Genomic DNA, 21,717 nt, shown 5'->3' on the forward strand with positions numbered 1-21,717 from the left:
GAGCCTTCGAAAGATGGAGAAGAGCGGCAAAGAAATAAAAAAAAAGCCAAAAAGATCAAAGCCCGCATGAACTCCAGGTACTATAAATACCCGTAAAAACAGAAGAACTCATAGTGATGCATCCTCTTTATGTAAATGCAAGGAAGACCCTCCACCCTCCAGAAGTTTAAAGTTGTTTACTTCAAGAAAGCCTCGAAAATGACACTGCTGAGCCTAATTTCTAGCCACTTTCTTTGATTGGGAAAGAAAGAAAACTCTGCATCGATCCAAAGCCCTTGCCTTCACCTGTTAAGAGCTCTTCTTATAATTTGATGCAAAAGCTCTGCCAAACGTGTGCTTTCCCCGGCATACGGTAGTATGTTTAAGTATGTGTAAACCCAGCCTATTTTTCTTTCCAACTATTGATTTTTAAATGAAGTATTAGAGAAAATCAATAGCAATCAACAAATAGGAGTCTACTGGCGGTAGTGTCAAATCCCACGACTAGGTTTAATCAATTTGGTTGCCTGTCACAACAAGAAAAAGTTTAAGAAATATCTCGAAATGGAAAGTGAGTTGTCGGACCTGTCGTTTATCATCCGCCTCAAAGTGACATCTGAGGATCAGACAGCGGTGTAGCACATCGTTCCCTCACAAGCTTTGTGCGTCACCTGACGACTGATGAGTCTTGTTCAAGGACACAAGTGCAGTTCCTCCTTAGTAGATAATTTGAGAGCAGGTAGTCTGAATATGTTGTTAGGCCTTTGTTCCCAAATATCTCGAAAGGTGGAGAAGCTTGACGCATGGGATTATGGGAATATGGGTCTAGAATGACGATGAGTGGTGGTTATCTCTCTATAGTTTCCAATTTCAGATTGTAATCAAAGAAAGTGTCCGTTTCAATTTTACAGAATCATGAAAGCTTCAGAGTACTCATTGAAACAAAGACAAGAAGGGGCTTTTTTGATTGCATGTTTTGAGGTCCCTCTCAAGTTTCTAAACATAGTTCCACAGTGTCTGTCAGGGTGTTACAGACCTTCCTCCCTAGTTTGTGCTAAGAACTTGCTGGCCTTCGGACACTGAAATGCTGCAGACCCATTCTTTGGACTCCTTCTTTCTCTATGTACACATTCGCTGGGTGAGCTGACCTGGTCCTGTGGTTCGAATATCCTCTACTTACCACTTTCCTGTCTTCAAGTTTCCTTGGACTTGGTATGTCCAAAACAAGTTCCCGTTCTTCCTCTGTCCCCAGTCCCTTCTGTTTCTCCCATTCCTCTCTCACATCCAGTCCAACTGCTAATAATGTTAGCTTTGCTTTAAAACATGTTCAGCATCTGGGTGTCTAACGTCTCTGCTTGCCCCAGACCAGCTTCGCTCACCTCGATGATTGCAGCAGCCCCTGGCTGTCTCCGTGTTTCTGCCTTTGCCTCCTTGCAGTCTGAACACTCCAGCCAGAGGGAGCCTGTTAAAATTTAAGTCAGATCATGTCATTTCCTTATCTATAAAACCTCAGATTTCCTCTTCCTGGATGACTCTTCCCACATGTATCTGTACAGCTGGCTCCCCAACCTCCTTCCGTGTCACCACTTTAAGCCCTAGATGTACTTGGAACCCTGAATAATTTTAATTTTTTTCCTACCTTTCATATGAGGTCACAATTACGTGCAACTAAAAAGTGATTCTTTCTTTATTTTGATGTGTCTTGGTATTTTGGCTGATAGCAGTGAACGTGCATAGATTTAAATAATACATCATTTGATGTTTAATTCTAATTTGGTTACTCCTTTATTCCCAAGCATAACCTGTGCTCATTTGCCTTTTCCTTATGAGGCCTGTTGAAATTTGTGTCTTTCATGTTATTCATGAAGGACGGTTTATTTTTTCATCTGCATTGCTGTCTGGATTGGTAGACATTGCGACTAATTCTTTCATAGGTAACTGGACTAGTTCTTTGAGACTAGGACTCTTTGGGTGAACAGTAAAATTTAAATTAACCTTTTCCTCCCTTTCTTTCCAAAAAAAGAAGTTGACAGATTAAGTCAACATGAGTGGATTATTGTAGTGACACCTGTATTAGATTGATGACCTCTTGGTGCTGTAACCTACAGGTTCAGCCGAGCCAGAGCCTAGTTAGACAGTGGCAGAGAAGTATTATCTCAGATCTTTCCAGACATTTGGTTTTTAGGTGGTATAAATAACAAAAGCAGAACAAAAAAAATCTTTGAATGTCCGGTCAAATTATTTCTACTGTTTTTAGAATTGTTTCTAAAGTTACATGACTGTTCTTTACCTGTATTTGGTTTTGCACTATAGACTTCTTGAGGTGCATAGACATTCAGCCACCTCAGCTGCCTAGTAGAAGCTTAAAAGGGTTTCAGATTTAATTATCATGATTTTAACATTTCCGAAAAGTAAGCATTGTTCTGTACCAGATCTGTAAACTCACAAGTGTTTTTGTGAACCTGTTCTCTATCCTAGGAGGAACTATGTATTTTTTGGCCTTTTTTTGATAGCATTTATAGTACTTTAAAGAAGCAGTTACAGAAACCAAAGTGTTAAAATTAATATCATAATGTTCATAATGCCGGAAGAGGAAAAACACAGCCAAAGTTTTTGTTATAAAAATCAGCAGCAGAATAACTAACAGTGATTAAATTTCTTTCTGTTCAGGGCCAAAGAATATGAAAGTTTAATGGAAACAAAGAATTCTGGCTCTGACTCACCTTATAAAGCCAAGTGAGTATTTTATCCTACATTTTAGTTCTCCATCTCTTTGGTCTCCACCTACAAGAAAAGTTTAGCTGAACCGTCATTGTATGCTTATATCACGGGCTTTCTATCTGATGCCTAGAACTTTATTTTCCTAACACCGTGGCGTCCAGCTGGGGACGATTTTGCCAGGGGACATTTTGCTCTGGGGATATACGACAACATTTTGGTTATCATAATTTGGGAAATGGCACTCCTGCCATCAAGTGTGTAGAGACCAGGGATGCTGTTAAGCATTCTTCAGTGCACAAGACAGTCCCCTACGGCAGAGAATTATCTCATCCAAACGTCAGTTCTGATGTAGAGAAACCCTGTTCCGACAGAACAGGTTCTGGCAACGCTGCTGGTTCTTGTGGTAGGTTCTCTTTTAGGACTGTTGTGACAGCCGCTTTGGGCAGATGAGGATTTAGACTCCATATTGGATGTCAGTGTGACTACACAATAGCTAAGTAAAGAAAAACATCAGTTTGTCTCTCTAACACACTGCCAGCAGAGGGGCATGAGAAAGGCACTCACACAGTGCCGACGGGAGTGCAGGCGGGTGGAGCCCGTGGAAGGCTGTGCGAATTGAAGCTTAGGATGTCCACCTTAGACATCACGCTGCCCAGTGAAATAATGCAAAATGTGCCCGAATATTTATATAAAAGGTGACTTTTTTAATAGTGAAAAAGATCAAGAAACACTTAAATGCCACAAATTGAGGAATATCCGTAACAGCATAGTTATCGATAGATAGGCTGTAGCATTTCAATGGAGCAATTATTTTCATTTAGAATAGAAATATTTCTGCCTGTCAGAAATAAGACACTCATCAGATAATTACTTTTATTTATTATTGTTCCAGAGCTATTAGCCAGTGCTATTCTAAAAGGAGATAAAGAAATATAAACTATTAAAGAAATTAACAAATTTATCAAGATTATTCTGATACTGTATATCTGTAAAGACCAAGAGAATCAAGTGAAAGACTGATAGAAACGAGAACTCAGTAAAATGGCTGATTACCAAATTAATGTGATGCTGTTAATGACGGGCGATGTTTGCTGAGCCTTCACCTTATGCCGGGCGCTTTACATATGTTGATTCATTTACTCCTCACAGTGACTCAGTGGTCTTCATCAGGGAGCCTGTGCCTAGAGAGGAAAGTGACTGGCTGTAGGCTACGCAGAAGCATATCCAGGATATAGAGGGTCAGGGCTTTTGTTTCTGATTATCAGTTGGAAAATATAAATGTCATTTTCAGTAACAATAAAAAAGGAAACTAAGAATATACTCAAACAAGAAATTAATGAAGGCTCCGTAAAATTCAACCTAAAAATGCTAACAAGGGATATAAAAGAAGACATAGAAAGACGAGTTATACTCTCGGATAAAAGACACAGTGCGCCAACTTCTCCTGCAAAGGTCATGCAATCCCAGTTACGTGACAGCGTTTCAAAAACAGAATCGAAGAGTAAAAGAACTCAGAAGAGTAAATGAGAATTTCTAGGAAAAAATTTTTTGAGTAGGACAGAGCTAATAGATATGCAGTTAAAACCATTTTTCATTGACACATGAGTAATAATACAAACTGATGGGCGAGATTTTAAAAAAATCTAGAAATTTAGCCAGATATTTGAGGAAAATTTAATATATGACAGTGGCAAAGTGTTCGCAAAGATGGCCAGAGGAAGTGGAGCCAGTCCCAGAGGCGAACGCCTTTGTAATGTAACGTTCCCACCTCCCGTCAAGGGTGGACCCTGTTGCCTTCCCTCCTGAATGTGCTCTCGCCTTTCGACTTGTTTTGACTCAGAGAATGCCGCGGAAGCCATACGTGACTTTCAGGCCTTGGCCTCAGAAGTCTTGAGGCTTCTGCTCTCAGCCTTACTTTCTTGCTCCCCTGTGCAAAGAAGCCCGGGTCCGTCCCCTTGAGAGGGACAGATTACTCGGTCATGGTGCATGACCCTTTAATCTGCTCTCGAATTGGTTTTGCTTGATTTGGTGAGGATTTTTGCATCAGTATTCATAAGGGATGCCAAGCCTTATCAGGCCTCTGCTTACGTCACCTTCGCTTATGTTCCGTTGGTCAAAGCAAGTCATTTTGCAAAGTCCGTAGTCACTGTACAAGGAGACTATACCAGTCAAGGCTTGCAAAACATAATTCAGGGGGGCCTTCGATGTAGCAGTCTGCTACATAGCTTTCTCTGGACGGTCCTCTTACTTGCCTGGCTGCTCTTTTTACTTCCCTTTTGCTTATTCACCTTCCTCTCCTGGACTCCAAACATCGGCGTGCCTTCGTCCCGAGAGTTCAAACAGACCATTACTCCCTGGGCAGTCTCGTTCAGGTTCGTGACTTTAAACGCCTAGTCACTGATAGATTTTCAGTTTATGTCTCCAGCCCAGATCTCCCCACAGACCTCCAGACTCCTGTGTCCAGCTTCCTATTTAGCATTTCCGCATGGACCCCTCAAGAGAACATGGGCAAAATTAGACTCCCGAAATTCACTCCCAAACCTTATATTATTGCTCATTTTAGAAAATGGCAAGTCAGTCCTTTATGTCGAGGGTAAAATCTGTAGAGTCACCCTCTTTTTCTCACACTTCACTTTCGGTCCATCGACAAACTCTGCTGGCTCTCTCTTTCCAATACGTTCGGAACCCGACACTGTTCCTCATCCCCGTAGTGAAGCTTCGTCCCACCGTCCCTCTGCTCGCGTCATCGTGGCAGCCTCCTAGCCGGTCCTCAGCGCTCCTGCCCTCGCTCACCACAGTCTCTCAGCCACAGGGCAGCCAGCATACTCTTTGAAATCGTTAAGTCTAGGAAAAATGGCAGTAGCAACGGAAGCATAATTTTTTCGTATCTCTGAATGCTCACATAGAAACCACATAAAGACTTAAGAAAACTAAAACCTGATGGCGGCATTTACAAGGCCATGTAGCTTCAGGAAATCCAAAAAGCGAGTGGGCGGGAACAGTCGCCACAAAACCCGTATGGTATGACATCAGCGTGAGAGAAAGCAAAGCGAACTGGGGTAACGGGCATAAGGAAAGAGAACCCCAAAGTAACCCACAGGTTTTCGCTGGGACATAGAGTAAATCTGTTTGAGAAAAGCACCTGATGTCGTTCTCAAGTAGGCGCCTCCGCAAGGGCTCATGGGAACAATGTCGCCTTAGTTCCTGCTCCTGTATGTCAGTGATTCTCTGCCCTCAGAAAATCAGTTTTCCAGCTGCAAAAGGCTTGATCCACATTTCCTTTTCTGGGAGATCTTAAATACTAATACAGAATGTACTTTAGACAATCAAAATTATTAAGAGACATCAACATAAGGACTAGTGATGAACTTGCAAGTTAAGGTTTCTTGTGGAATTATGTCTAACTGAGGGCCAGGAGAAAAAGGATGTTATGTAAGAGCTGTATCTCAGATAATTTTATAAGAAAAAGATCAGGGAGAATGGGGGAAACTTGTGTTAAAAAATTGCCCATTCTTTATGGTATCGGTGATGGTCTTGTTGGTAAAGGCATTCTGAGTCTGTTGTGCACATCATGTGGGTTAAAGCAAAGGGGGTTATGGAGACCAGGATTTTTCCAGCCCCCGTACTTCTGAGACTCTGCACCCTCAGTCTGAAAGAAACGCAACAGATGTGATGTACGCAGTAGGGTTCGCTACAGCCCTTCATTCGAATGATAGGAACTAGAAAGTGTCTTATCTCATGAAAAGTGCCGTGTGCATGTGTATTTGCGCGTGTCCACACCTTCATTTCCGCCTCTGTCTGTTGGAGAGACCTGGAAACAGCAGCCATGCAGCAACAGTGAGCATCTTCTGTGCTCGCTGATTTGGGACCTGAAATGTCCTTTCTCACTTGGCAAACCATGAACTTCCTGGGAAAACGCCCAATTCCAGATCTGAATGTCCTGTCATACTAGATGGCTAGGAAATGCTCACAGATGGCCAGTGTTTTGTCAGCGGACTCAGGAGCCAACTGGAGGCGTTTCCTGCTGGGATAGGAGGGGCGCTTTGCGCTTCAGAAGGGGAGCTGCTGTCACGAGTGGCCTCGGTAACCGAGTGGTCGGTGGAGAGTGATGACTCCTTGTAAAATGATTCTTGCTAATAAATGGAAATGGAGGTAGCTTTCCTCCAGTCACTCCTCCCCTTTCCGGAAAGACTCAGTCCCGAAGCCACTAGATGGAAGAGCACCACGCAGCGGCCTGCGTCGGGGTTTGGGGGCGGCCTGGCAGCGAGTGTGGACACCCCAGCAGGGCGAGAGGGCGGAGATGATAGCATGCGTGCAGGGGCAGGGACGCCACCTGCCACGAGTGGGGGCTGGTCCAGTAGGTAAGTCGCCCAGGACGATGGAAGGCGGGCCACTCACTGCTGCAGAAGAGAATTAACAACGTGCCCACGGAAAGGAGCAAAACCCTGTGGCGACGCATTGGAATTGTAGGTACCAGTTTTAACGCATATTTTCCGATATGTAGAAATAGACATGGACGTAGATATAAACGTACACGTGAGCCGTTACACATATTCATTGTAAAATAACATACACACGTTTCCTAGCAGTGTCCACTGAGAACGCGTGCCTGGGAGCAGCACCCTGGTGTCCCTGTGTAACTGGGGGTGAGGGGTCCCCTGGAAGGGAATGTGGGGTTTTTCCCGTGAGAGGGATCCCAGCAGGCAAAAGGAACAGTGTCTGAAGGAGGAAGAAATACACGTGCACTGATTTTTTTCATCTTAGTAGGGATTTCTCGAGCTCTTGTATAGAAATACAGGCTTAAGAAGGGGAACCATGTGTCTTTCACACAGAGGAGGTGAAAGCAGAAGGAAAGTTCACGCGTTTGTCTTTGTGTCCATCGCCCTAGAGTGGACCCAGTCTCTCTCCTTACTCTTTCACAGATCTTCCCGGCGACCCTAACAAACTCCCCAGAAGTTCACTGTGACGAAAGTTAGGGCTCCTTACAGAGATACTTCTTACATTCATCAGTGACAGATGTGAACTTAGAATTGTCCTCGGAATTGGTTCAAGTTTTGAGAAGAAAATATCTGACCAAACAACATTCTCCACAAAGCCATTTACCAGATGGACACTTTTTGTATTTTAGGCCAGGCGTTACAGAGCCTCCACTTTTTCTTTTCATGCCAGAGAAATTGTCTGCCAGCAGAAACCCAGAGGACTATTTCTGTTAAAAACTGCACCCTCTAAAACATCTCCTGTCCTTGCCCTTGAGGGAAAATATAGCTTTCAGGGCTTTCAGTCCTGTGACATTCTGTATTTATTTATAGGATGAATCAGAATCCGATGCCTTTTGTCTTGAGAGGGGCTGTATTATTTGTGGTCCTTCCGTGGAGGCAGGGAACGAAGCGGAGGTTTAGCTCATGTTACCTATGCGCCCCCTTGCCTTGGCGTTCTTCCTTGGAGGGTAGGTTCACATGAATCCCAGATTTGATTTACCTCAGGGTGAAATACAAGCCTCTTGTATTCTGTGAATTAAAATGGTTCTTGTGCCTCCCTAAGTACGTCTGGTTCTCAGTGGAATGTGAGCATTCTTGGTAAGAATACTGTAGATTCGTATGCATCAGTTGCCGTGGCTGGATATTGGGTTACATGGTGTGCAGGCTGCATTCAGCCAAAAGCTGAAGTGGCTGCTTATCTATCACAGAGTGAAGTTCACTGCCAGTATTCTTCCACATGATAAGGTGAGTAACTCTAATCGGATGGGACTCCAGCCCGTGTTCGATTAGAAGGGAAAAGAAGTATGTTGCTCTGACTCAGTTTTTGTATTTTTTACATTCCCTTTGCCCCTTTGTTAGATTGAGACCTCCTGTCTGTGAACAGCAGTCACGATGGTCATTTATCGAATGTCTGCTTTAGTGGGTGACGTTCAGTACATTGAGTTAATTACCTCTGATCTTCAGAAGCTTTAAAAGGAAAGAATATATGTCATCTCCACTTTTAAGAGAAAGAAACCGAGATGCAGAGTGGTCAAATAACCTTCCCAGGGCTTACGCATGCGGTGTGCGCCGGAGCCCGAATTCAGGCACGCGTGTTTCTGCCTCTAGAGTTCGTATTCATTCGTTGGCATGTCAGAGGAACTTCATGCGGATAGCTTAGGTTTAAACGAGTTCACCAGTACCCTTTTTTATCTACGTTTGCTGTCGTATTCTTTGAGAAATTTAAAAATTTTACATAAGTGCATTCATGGAAGAAATCGTGTTCTAGGATGCAGACAGAAGCGTGAGGTTTGAAGGTCGACTGCCTAGATCCCTAGTCCCAGCCACACCTTAACAGTTGTGAGACCTGGGGAGAGTCTCCTGTTCTGCCTAAGCCTTTGTTTCTTCATTTTTCAAACAGGGATAATAGTAATGGGCAGTGTTTTTTCAGATGGTTAAATAAGATCATAGACGTGACAGTATTTTGTAACCTGGGAGGTTATGAGTGTAATTAAGAATGTGAAGAAGAAATGTCTGCTTTAATCATTCGTCATTAAGTAGCTGTCGTGTACACTAGTGTAGAGGTGGCATATTAGGCACTGTGGATGTGGCAGTGAGCCACGGTGGGCAGGGACCACCTCCCATGCAGTGAGTGCTGTGCTTCTCTGCACTGGAAATACAGTAGCTTATAGCCACATGTGGCTGTTTAAGTTTAAATTATTAAAATTAAATCCAACTTAAAATTCAGTGCCTCAGTCACATTAACTGTATTTAAGGTGTTTAGCTGCCACCGCGTCGGATAGGACAGATACGGAACATCCTATCCATCGTTGCAGAGAGTTTTATTGCAAAGCTCTGCACAGGCGAGACTTGGACGAGTGATTTGAAGGACTGGTCAAATCAGAGAAAGTAATATGTGACCTAAGAACTAAAGCATAAGTAGGAGTTCTCTAGATGATGTGTGTGGGAGGAGGCATTCTAGAAGAAAGGAATGAAGAGCATTTGCAAAGACCGCAGTGCATACAGAGCCCGAGCGGCAGGATTAGCCTACATGGAGGGCTCTCTCTTCCTTGATTGTCACAGAGAGACAGGAGAGTGTGGGTGAGATGCAGTCAGGCTTGAAGGTTTGTGGCAGAAAGCGAGGATTTTCTTGTTCCGGTATCTTCGAGTTTCTTTATGAAATGTAAGATCTTATAAAAGCAAGAGGGAGGATGGAAAGGGTGGAGTTTTGAAAGGATTAGGGAACATATGAAGCAAGTAAACTCTTTGTGGAGAGCGAGAAAACTAGACAGACTTAGTAAGATCCTGAATCTGTAGTCATACTGGTCTTTTACGCGGTAGAACTTCTTCTCAGGGTCAGAAATGGAAGAGGCTGGCAGGTGTCAATTAATGCAGCTAAATAAATTAATGCGTGCAAGGCACTGAGAACAGTGCATGCCCAGCGCAAGAGCTGAACAAACATTGGTGGTTATGACCACTGCTGGAGTTGGCCGGTAGGAAGGTATCAACCAAAACGAGAGAGATGGGGAATGGAACATGTTTACAAGGAAGCGATTGTAATGATGGCCTACGGAATCTGTCATCGAGAAAAGTAGTCGTAAGACAGCGGGGGGTGATGTGTAGGGGAAAACGGGAGACATCTGAGTGTCTAGTGATTATCTGTTGATGAGATGCTCCAGCAAGGACGTGGGAAGGAAAGGCCTTGGAGAAGTAAGGGCTATGAAGAAATATTACATACTGTCCCCTTACTGGAGAATCGCACAATCTGGGTAGTATGTAGTATTTCTGGGTGAAAAGCACATGATTGCTTAGTTGTCTAATTAGTTGATAGGAGCACTGGCAGGCAGTCCAAGATTGCTTGTAAATTGGAACATGGAGAGTTTGACATTGAGAGTTTACGCTGCTTATAGCATAATATCCAAGTCCCCCTCGAAGATGTCAATCAAAGTATGAAAACCTGCTCTGGTTCTTACACTCGTTTTCTCTGCTGTCGTACTCCACCGTCTCCCCATCTCCAGTTCTGTCCTAGTTTGAACGTCACATGGTAACCGATGGCAGCCATTGCTCTAGCTAGTCCTTGGGGTGGGCAGCACCGTCCTTCCGTGCTGTTTTGTGCCTTGAGGACTTCGCTTTTGTTTGGGAATGGAGAGCAGTACCAGCTTTGGGAGTGGTTCATTTTTCTCACCCCTCGGGTGCTCTGTGAAGTAGATTCTGATACAATAATGGAAGTACCTTTTGTCTCAAAATGTTTAGGAAAATGAAATATTGTCGTCTAATTCATTAATGTCGTGATTCCCTTTCATTCATTCCTTTCCATATCATTTTGTATTGAAGGCTTCAGCGATTAGCCAGAGATCTTCTGAAACAACTACAAGTACAAGACAGTGGGGCAAACAATAAGGTTTCTGCTTTAGATCGGACCCTAGGAGAGATCGCTAGAATATTGGAAAAAGAGGTATGTAACTAATCTCTGGCCTCTGGCCTCTACCTTTGTGGTTCCTTCTCACTGTGACAGGACATAGGCTGTAAGGCAGACTCTCAGTGTCCGTGTTTCTTCCGTCTCCAAAAGACAGCCACTGATGGATGTTTTTTTCCTTTTGTTCCTAATTGAATTGAAGTTGTTTTCAGTTGTTTTAATTGAAATGCTCAATAACAAAAATATGTTCTTTGCGTCATGGTTTTCTCAGTCATATTTTTGTCCACATAAACAAAATGAAATTATTTTAAGTGGAATCATACTAATAGATATACAATTATGTGGCAGAAAATATAAAGCTTTGAATTATAAAGCTCATAAATCACAGATTTTCACAAAACATCGATTTCCTTCCTGTTTCCAGCAGATTTGGCAGTTTTCTTTAATGACTTAAAGTCATTAAATGTTTCCATGACGGTTAAAAAATTCTTAATTTTAAAAGTCTTTATTATGCACTATAGAAAATTTTAAATGTACAAAGAAGAAATAAAACTCCCTGCAATACCCACTATTGACATTTTGTTGTATTTTATTCTAATCCTTTTACTGTGCATTTTCTACATTATTATATTTGGCTAACTTTCATCATAAATAATTTTTCGTATCTTTAAAAATTCTTTGTAACAGAAGAACATACCACGGTTTACACAGTTCATGTCTCAGATAGTTTCTAATTTTAGTACTTCAGGTAGTGGCCAGATTTGTTCATTAGTTGCATTTTTTTGTTTGTTTCTTGTTTTCTGGGCTTAAGATTTATTATATAACATTTTATACATTAGAAAGACTGTAGTGACAAAAGTGACATAAATACAGTTTACAGCTGTGAACTCAGCACCTGACTTAAGAATTAGACTGTCCCCGGTGTGGTCCTTGCTCACCATCCCCCACATCCAAGGGAAACCCTGTGCAGAACGAAAGGGGTGTCTTTTCTCTATATTTTTAAAAATGCCTTTATTGCTGTATCACATAAATGTATTGTTAAATAATATTTAGTTTTGCTCGTACACGACCTTTATAAAATATCGTACTGCAGACTTTTGTGAGTCACGATGTTCAAAGTTACGGTTCTGAGTTTTATTTAAGCTTATAAATGTAGCCGGTTTTCATTCATTTTCTCTGTCATATAGTGAGTACTTCATTGTGTTAATACTACAGTTTTTTTGTCCCGTCTCCTGACAGCGGACACTCGTTTTCAGGAGTGGGTCTGCGGCGGGGCGGGGGGAGGACAGAGGTTAAAGGAAACATTCGCTGCTGAAACATTCCTGTGTCACCACGAACAAACGAGTTTCTCTAAAGCGGGGAGCCTCGGGCTACAGTCTGCACAGAGTCGCCCAGAGGACTTGTTGAAACACAGATCGCTGGGCCCCCCCTCGGGGTCTCATTCAGGAGGTCTGGAGTGGGTCCCAAGAGTTTGTATTTCTAAGCAGTTCCCAAGTGACACTGCTGCCGGCCCAAGGACCACGCTTTGAGAATCGTGGCTCTAGTCCAGGGCACGTGCCTCGTGGGGAATTTGGACCAGCTTTATTTACAAGGTGGTGCTCGGCTGCATTTTGGCCTCAGCCAGTGCTGTCGTCTGTCAGAGCCCAGAGCAGCGCTGTGGCAGGGCCACGTAGGCTCCTTCCGCGGCCTAACTCGTCCCTCAGGTGCCAGAGGGCTCAGACACTGGCCTTTGTGAGACGTGGGCTAGCTGGTGTTCGCAGGTTTGACGTGCCTTGGGGAAATCTATAATTATTTTAACATTTGCGCCAATGGTTTTGTTTTTTATGTAGGGTACCTATACTTCGAACTAAAAGGCAATTGCTTGATAATATCACCATGTGCTCCTTATCGTGATATTTTAGATTGAAGTAATCAGAGTTTTTGAGAAAAGAATAAAATGATCTTTATAAGAAAGGTATTTATTATGAAAATCTAAGAAAAGTAATTTCATTCACAAAGGGGCAGTTTACTGGAATAGCACTGATTCCTCGTAATTCGGAGGGGGTGGGCGGGAAGAGTATAGTCTGGGTCCCCCGTCCGAACGGTCCGCGTCGGGAGCCTTGCTGCAGAGCCGGCCCCGGGTCTCACGCGGCAGGCCCAGCGCAGAGTCCAGGCGTGCCCACAACGAGACCCTTTTGCTGCTTTTATAACTAAAGTCCTTTTTACCTGACCAGGGCAGACTCACTTCATGTGGACTTCTGTTGAGAATGTATACTGACATTTCAGCGTGATTCAGCTGATGATATTTATGGTTTCAGTCTAGGAGTTGTAAATGGCCTTTGTTTGCTTATTTGTTTAGAGAACTGCCTGGAGTAACGAAATCACTAGAGCCAAAGCCAGGTACCCAAAGAGGGATTCGAAGCAGCCTAAAGTGACAAAAGGGGGACTTAGGGGACATGGGAGGTACTCACTGAAGAATGTGAGAGATGAATATTGAGGTCTTTTTCCTCTTAGTTTAGACCTCAGCATGTGGATGCTTTCTCTTGCTGCTTGACACAGTTTTCCTTAGATAGTTTTTGTGAAGTTCTGAGAACTGTCTTACAGAAAACGGGCTAAACTTGTGATGCACAAAAACACTCTTGTCACGGAAGAGATCAGGAAACTGAGGAGACTGGGGTTGCCAGGTCTCAGGTCCTTCTGGCTTTTGGGATTTTGTGATTCTGTTCAGAAATAGAAGTCTGGGAGCTTTGTTTTGTATGTTAGGCTCTTTGGCACACTTCAGCCACTCCTTTTAGAAATATGGTGGTCTGGATTTGCACCGGCTCCACCAACAAAAGCATCTGAACATGCTGGAAAAAATAATTTCCTTAAAAGCATCAAAGAGCTAAGGAGAAATTAAATAATTACCAGTTTAAAGAAAAAGCAAGAATTGTGAACGTTGTTCTTATCACCGAATTCCCCAAGAGCATTTGCCAAGCTGGCAGATTTGTTAGGATGTGCAAGCCTCGTAACTGAGGGGACAGAGAAAAAAGGCTCCGTGCTGCCTAAGGTGTGGAGTCCAGTGAGAGATTTCCCTTCACACAGCTGAGACCACCCGTAGCCTACCACCCGACATAACCGTGAACCCCCTCACTGCACCTTCAGACACTGTGAAGGAAGCACCTTGGCACAGTATGGAGGGAATAAACATACTGCAGCTCCGGAGCTGATTTGCAGCCCAAATTCCTATCATCTATATTATTTCAGATGCCGATAGATTATTTCAAATAAGAGCGTCTAAAACATTCTTGTATATGCATTTTCCTCATTCTTGTCATTGTATTAAATTTGCTCCAAGTGAGCATGGTTTGTATTTGCATTGACTTTTCTCATTACTCTGTGAAGGTGAACATTTAAGCTAGGATAGTAACGGCATCCCAGAAGCATTCTGTGGATTATCAGAAACACGAGACATTTGTGTGCTGTTACTGTAAGTAAACAGTGTAAGCCGATGGATTGGTCATGGAGTTTGTCCAGTTGCCTTTCATGACTTTTAGAATCCTGCCAAATTGAAATAGAGATTCAGCTGTGAATCTCTTGAACATGAATAAGCAAACCACATAGCTGGCTGCATTCATAATTTGAAATGAATTGAGCGATGTCATGTCACATGATATGTGATAGCTGTAGCAAAGCTTGCCATGTCCTCTAGTGTTCCAAATTCATCTTGGAAAGTGGCAGCAGAAACTGTGGAGGGTAGGAAGGTAGAAACTCTTCCCCACTCACCCTCTTTTTTTCTTTCTGCTTTTTGCCAACTGAGGTTTGTGGCTTTTTTTTTTTTTAATTGTTTATTGGGGTAACATTGGTTAGTATGATTATACAATTTTCAGGAGCTTCGTGGCTACTTAACACATACCTGGACTCAGGAGAAAAACCATTAATCCTTGAGAACTTTTCAACCTAATTGTGTTCAGAAAATTGTTTTCGGGTCTTGCTAGACACTGCCTGTTCACCAGACTTTATGGTTTCATTTGCTTTTGCTTCTCTTATTTTCAGCTGGACTTCTTCAGTTGAGAGGAACTGGAAAATATTCAATCCTAGTAACCTCTTATTTTTATCCCCTCACTTACTATGTTCTTAATTTATGTAGTTATTCCCTTATAGCAGATGGTCAATAACTGTATATAGTTGTATGACAACCATATTTTGTCAGAAGGTGACAAATATATGGCCCAAAGTAAAAAGAAAATGTTTTTCATACCTTCTTCAGCTAGCTTATATTCGAAGACTATTATAAGGAAAATGGAATTAATTATTATTTCACGAATCCGACAGGTTTAATTTATATATGTATTGTAATTTTAAAAAAGAAACAAGGGAAACAAAGGGAGAAGTGTTTGTGTATTTAGTTTTAGGTGGTGGTTACGTAGGTGTGTGCAGTTGCCATAATTTATCAAACCGAATACCTAAATATGTGCATTTTATGTTAACTGTATCTCAGTAAAAACACAATTAGTTAATAATTTTAAATTGTTTATATTTTTAGATGGTGAGGCTTACCTTTACATAAACACACTGTTTTAGTCACTGTGGCTTCTTTGTGAAAAGTACTCTTTTAAAAGCAAATAAGTTTGTTATAAAAAGTCAGTGATGAATATTGATGGGGCTAATTTATAGGAACATTTTTCACACAATTTGATATTTTCTGTTATGCTTACACAAATTAACTTTGTGGACGGTTTTAAAATTCTTTTGAAAAACCTCTAGCTTTGTATGTAATGTAACGCACAGAAATTTACATAAAATACAGAATGATGAATAATTATAACAGCAAAAACCCAGTGACTGTTAGTTGAGAAATAGAGCATTGCCAACATCCCAGGACCCTCCGGCCCACCCACATTTATTTTGCCAGTCATACCATTCTCTTAATATTTGGATAAACAGTTACTTTGACTTTTTAGTAACTACTTTTATACTTTTCTTTACACTTTTAGCCCCTAAATAATACATGTTCATTTATGTATGTCTGTTTTTGAACTTTATGTAGGTGGAATGCTACTCCGTAATTTGGTGTCTTCTCTCACGATTATGTACTTAAGAATTTATGTTGTTGTAGAGGGTTTTTTCCCCATTGCCATATACTGTGTCATTGGATAAAATTACCACAATGGTATTTATACATTCCACCATTGATGGACATTTGGGTTGCTTCTAAACACGTATCCTGGTATTGAAGTGGAAGGTCAGTACCATCCCCACTTATGCTTCTGATTTTAGTCCTGAGAGTCTCTTTTTTTTTTTTTTTAGTGTGTATAAAGGGTTGTCAGTTTCATCGGTCTTTTCAAAGAACCAACTTTTGGTTTTGCTGATTTTTCTCTCATTTTTCTATTCTCTATTTTGTTGCTCTCCTTCATGGTCCGTCCCTGTTGTTGCAAATGGCAGGATTTGCTCCTTTTCGTGGCTGAATAATAATCTGTTGTATGTATGGAGCAGAACTTCTTTATCCATTCATGTAGTGACGGGCACTCAGGTTGTTTCCAGCACTTGGCTGTTAAACAATGCCGCTATGACCGTAGAGGCGCACACATCTTTTTGAGTTAGATTTTTTGTTTCCTTTGGATGTATTCCCAGAAGTGGAATTGCTGGATCAGGTGGTGGTTCTGTTTGTACCTTTTCGAGGATCCTCCGTGCTGTTCTGTGGTAGCCGTAGCAGTTCCCAGGATTGCCCGCAGTGTGCAGCGTTCCCTCCCCTCCGCGTCCACAGCAGCAGTTTCTATGTCTGGTCTTTGTCATGACGGGAGTTCTAACCAGCGTGAGGTAACCGCTCATTGCGGTAATAATTTGCATTTCCCTAATGCCTAGTGATGTTGAGCATCTTTTCCTATACCTGTTGGCCTTTCATCTATCTTCTACGGAAAAATGTCTATTTTGATTCTTTGCCCATTTTTAATTGGGTTATTTATTTTTGTTTTTGCTATTGAGTTTTTAAAAATTTATTGGAGGCAACATTGGTAATAAAATTCTATAGGTTTGAAGTGTACAATTCAGTAATAATCATCTGTGTATTGCATTGTGTTCACCAAAGTCAAATCAACCATCACCATATATTTGACCCACTTTACCCTTCTATACCTCCCCCTCGCCCCCCTCCCTCTGGTAACTGCTAAACTATTGTCTGTTTCTATGAGTTTTCGTTTGTCTTGTTCATTTGTTCCTTTCGGTTTTATGTCCCACATGTGAGTGAAATCATATGGTTTTCCTACATAGTTTTTATTCTGTAATCGCTCTCAGAAGAACCCAGGTGTTCTCATTCCATGGAAATTCCATACTGATCTTAAAGGTAGGGAGACAGTGGTCAAAAATTGTTATATTTATTTATTTTGTTAATTTAAAATATGTTACCAGGAAGTGTTAAGAGAAGGCACAGGAACCACAAAATTAACTTTTTATCATGTGTATTTCTAGGTGAACGTCTGTAATAGGCAAAGGGCAATCGGAAGATAAATTTGGCAGTGTTAATAGGCAAGCCCTCACTGGAGTATTTTTTTTCTTTTTGCGAGCATTACTCTGCCACCAGTGAAGTCTCATTATTTCTAAGTGTCCTAATCAATAAGGTCATGAAAGATTGATTTCAGGAGCTGCCACTGTGTTTATGACAAGAAGCATATTGAGTCATTTATAGGAGTGGGCAGTAATTCTCCTGTTAACTAGCAAGTCAGGGAATCAGCAAGCCCATCTTACACGTCTTGAGGTGGCGAGGAAAACCTCAGTGGTGTCCATCACTGATGGAGGAGGAGACTTATATTGTTAATTGAATTTCCCTACAGAGAACAGAAATGTACCATCTTGTGGGGGGAAAGGGAGAAGTTGCAAATCTGTAGTCTCCAGTGTGTACGAATTAGTTGCATTGAATTTTTTCTCTGCGAAAGGCCTGAGATGGATGTGCAGGATTGTCTTTAGAAAACATAAAATTGGTTACAGCAGCTCCTTCAGGATTGCAGTTACCACTGCTTCACATAAAAATACATGTATTTAAATATATATCATTTTAAAATGAAACATTTTAGTAGTTCTACTCGTGTGTGTTGTAGAAAATGTGTAACACTAAACCTTTTCTTATTATTTATTGTGAACGTGATTTAAGAACCATGCAATATTCTGTCATATATGAGTATTGTAATTTATTTGGCTAATCCTCTAGTTGAGTGACCTTTAGATTCATAAAGCCTTTTTTAAAGAAAAATAATCTTTATTATATTTCTTAATTGTTAAAAACAAAATTAAGCAATACAGAAATATATAACAGGATAAGGGGATGCCCGTCCTGTTTCCCTCCTAGTCTCTCTTCTCAGATTTAACAACTGTTAAGAGTTTGGCAAATATCTTTCCATATTTTTTCTCTGTATATATATCCTGTGCATCTACATACACATTTTTTTCTCAGTAAAAAAAATACCATTCTCTCTGTATTCTTAGCTCCTTCTCCTCAGCTGGTAGCATATTGTGAGCATCACTGCATGTCCGCGCATGAAGATCTACCCTAGTTCTCTCTTTTTTTAATTAGCAGGGGGATGGGATGGGTGGGGAGGGCGTTAAATTAAAAAAAAAAAAGGGCTACACGTGGCTTAAGAAGAATTAAGGAAATACAGCAAAAAGAAAATTCCTCTTTTGCTTTACTCTGGGAATTCTTTTAAAGACTCTGTAGTACTCCACAGGGTAGTTGTACCAGTAACTTAATTTAACCGTTTCCCTATTGATGGGCATTTGTTTAGATCGTTTTGGGGATTTTGCTTTTTTAAAAAAATCCTTCAGTGAATGGACATCTGGGTACATGTACCATCATAGATTGGGACTTATTTTCTGGAATAGATTTACTAGATGTGGAATGAAATTTTGATTTAAAAAAAAAAGGCCAGATTATCCTTCAAACATATTAAAAAGCAAGTAACCATCTTAGCCAATATAACTGAGATCAGTAGTTGGTCGGTTAAGCCCAAAAGACAGACAAACCAAAGAAATCATGATAATAAAGCCTGTTAAGTTTATATTCATTCACCAGTTTTCTGATGTAGGAACAAGGCTTTTCTTTGTGAACAGTTCTCTTCTTTGGAATTCCATTTAGTCATTCTTACACGAGTACAAATTCCAAAATACCTCATCTACAAATTTCACACTTACCTTTTTTTAAGTGACAACAATCTGAGTTGATGATCAGTCCTCTAGATTTTTATAATACCCACCCACCCCCCGCCCAGTTTTTTCACTTGTCTCACTTAAACCTAATTTGCTGGCAGTTTTGTATGGCGGTTGCCATTATTGAATCTTTTCAAAGCTTTCAGCTTAGTTTTCATAGAAACTTTTTCCCTAATATGTTATTAGTTCACTTGCCATGTAGTTAAATTACATAATATGGTAAAGAAGCAATTGTCACGTACATATATTCTGTATATATGTCATATACATAGAACCTGCTTGTGTTAACACACGGAGGTAAGACTGTTCACTGGGATGTAGGCATCAGCCTGCATGTTTTATACAGGAAATGGAGAGTGTCCCTTAAGCCATCATTTTGGCTAGGTGGAGATCAGGTACACGTAAAACAATTTTGTGCTGTACTAATTTATAGGCCTTTCCATGGTTTTGCAAGCACCCCTTCCCACCCACCCTTGCCAGCATTAGGCATTAATCCACAATGTATTTTAAAGCTGGAAAATGTCAGCAAACAACAACAGGACGCTAGCATTTATTGAGCATCTACTGTTGTGATACTTTCTCATGTCATCTCATTAATTTATTATAGTAACTCTTATCATGTTATCTCATGTTATGCGTATATAAAAAATAAAGACGTTGAGACACAGAGAGATTAACTAACTCGGCCAGGGTCACACAGTAAGTGGCAAAACTGCAATTCAAAAATATTTTTAAGATGTTTTTATTTGACATAATAAGTTAACTGCATAAATGAGATATTCAGTATTTCAGTGTTAGGTATTCACACAATAAGTCAACATTCTGGCAAAATGCAGTGGTCTCTTTAGTATACAAAATATTTTTCTTTCACGACTTACAGTTTATGAACATTTTATAAAACATATTCCATCAGTATATATTGAGCCTACAAGATATTTTCCTGTTTTATAAATTATTGGAAGAGAACCATAGAATGTTAGAAGTTAAGTAAGCTTAACTGTTATTTAGCCAACTCACCCATTCTCTCGTTTGTGAAGTGTGTGAATGAAATGTGTGGATGGTTCGAGTCTGCAAAGGCATTAACTGTATGGATTAAAATTGGAATTTCCTACACTCTTAGAAGAAGAGAGCATGGTCCTGGCATGGGCATGATAAACCAGTCTGTAGTTATAAACGTTACATTCATTTCTATAGTCTTCCTGAGCGTGTCTGCTCAAGCATGTTTTCATAGTACCAGTTAAGACGTGTATTTCTTTTTACATTGAGTTTTACCTTTTATTATAGGTAGAATCCAAACATAACTGAGGGAGGGAGACAGACAGACCACACACACACACACACACACACACACACACACACCCCCACACCCACCCACCCCAACACCAACTGTCTAAGCCATAGTTTCGGAAAAATATTTTATTTGATAACACTTAATTACGAGTTAACTTGAATTTTCACATACTCCATTCACAAGATGATCTTGCCATTGCAGTTCCCAAAGAAGAAAAACTATTCTTTACTCTATGCTGTTAAATTTTTCCTAGATGGAAAAATATTAGTCAATGGCAAAATTCGTTGAATAAAAATGGTATACAGATCTTGCTGAGTACCAGTATGAGTATTTCTATAGGACACATCTTTAGAAGTAGAATTATAAAATGCATGTCGCATCCAGCTTTTTGTGAGATGCTCTTCTTATCATCATTCGAGGTCCCGAGAACAGGGCGAAGTCCCGAAGCTCATAGAGTGCTGTTCAGCTGAACGGCAGAGGACAGGGCGGTGTCCCGTTACCTGGGGATGCCGGCCAGGCAGAGCAACGCCGCGGGGAAGGGACCGTAGCAGCGATAACAGGGAGCCGAGGGCACGTGACGGATCCCCGTCGTCCTGACTGGAAATCTCTGTGGCAATATAAAGATCGGAAATTCTATTAGGAAAAGACGCAGCTTGCGTCATGTCCTCTGGAAGCCGTCGCGAGCAGGCGGCCCCTTCCGTGCGTACGCGCACCCCCGGCGCGGTGCCTTTGCTTTATAACCCGCCCTATGTTCACCTCTCACAGTGCTCAACGTCAGCATATTGTAGTGCCTCAGAATTAGGAGGTTTTTTAAAGTCAATGCAGGTGACTGGGTGGTTCTCTCTGCTTTCTGTTGTTTTAAATTTCTTTTTTATCATAAAAACCAAAAAAAAAGGTGCTTTGGGACCACCACAGACTTAACCTCCACCAGTAATTTCGAGATGCGGCTGGGGTTGAGAATCATTGCTATACCAGAATTGTTCATTTGCTTATTGTCTTCTTATAGGATTGTGGAGTCTTTAAGGATCCTTTTGTGTCTGTGTCCCTAGAAGCTAGCCCAGTGTCTTATATTACTAGATACTCAATAAAAACTTTCTGAAGAGACCACAAAATTAATGAATGGATGAGATTTTTCAGTTACCTAGGAAAAGGATAAAAAGTAAGCCAATGGAGTTTGTATATATAAAAGGTTTTTAGAA

General features: G+C 41.1%; 1 protein-coding gene across 1 annotated transcript in view; it reads left to right on the top strand.

Moving 5' to 3' along the window:
* SCAPER (S-phase cyclin A associated protein in the ER) overlaps nt 1-21,717 on the top strand; it is a 189,909-nt gene that overhangs the window by 84,900 nt on the left and 83,292 nt on the right. The window contains exons 22-23 of the mRNA XM_023524721.1: nt 2,650-2,715; nt 10,992-11,112. Of these exons, the coding sequence (XP_023380489.1) occupies nt 2,650-2,715; nt 10,992-11,112 (187 nt within the window). The remainder of the gene's footprint in view (nt 1-2,649; nt 2,716-10,991; nt 11,113-21,717) is intronic.

Source organism: Pteropus vampyrus, unplaced genomic scaffold (genome assembly GCF_000151845.1).
Source record: "Pteropus vampyrus isolate Shadow unplaced genomic scaffold, Pvam_2.0 Scaffold489, whole genome shotgun sequence".
Classification (NCBI taxonomy): domain Eukaryota; kingdom Metazoa; phylum Chordata; class Mammalia; order Chiroptera; family Pteropodidae; genus Pteropus; species Pteropus vampyrus.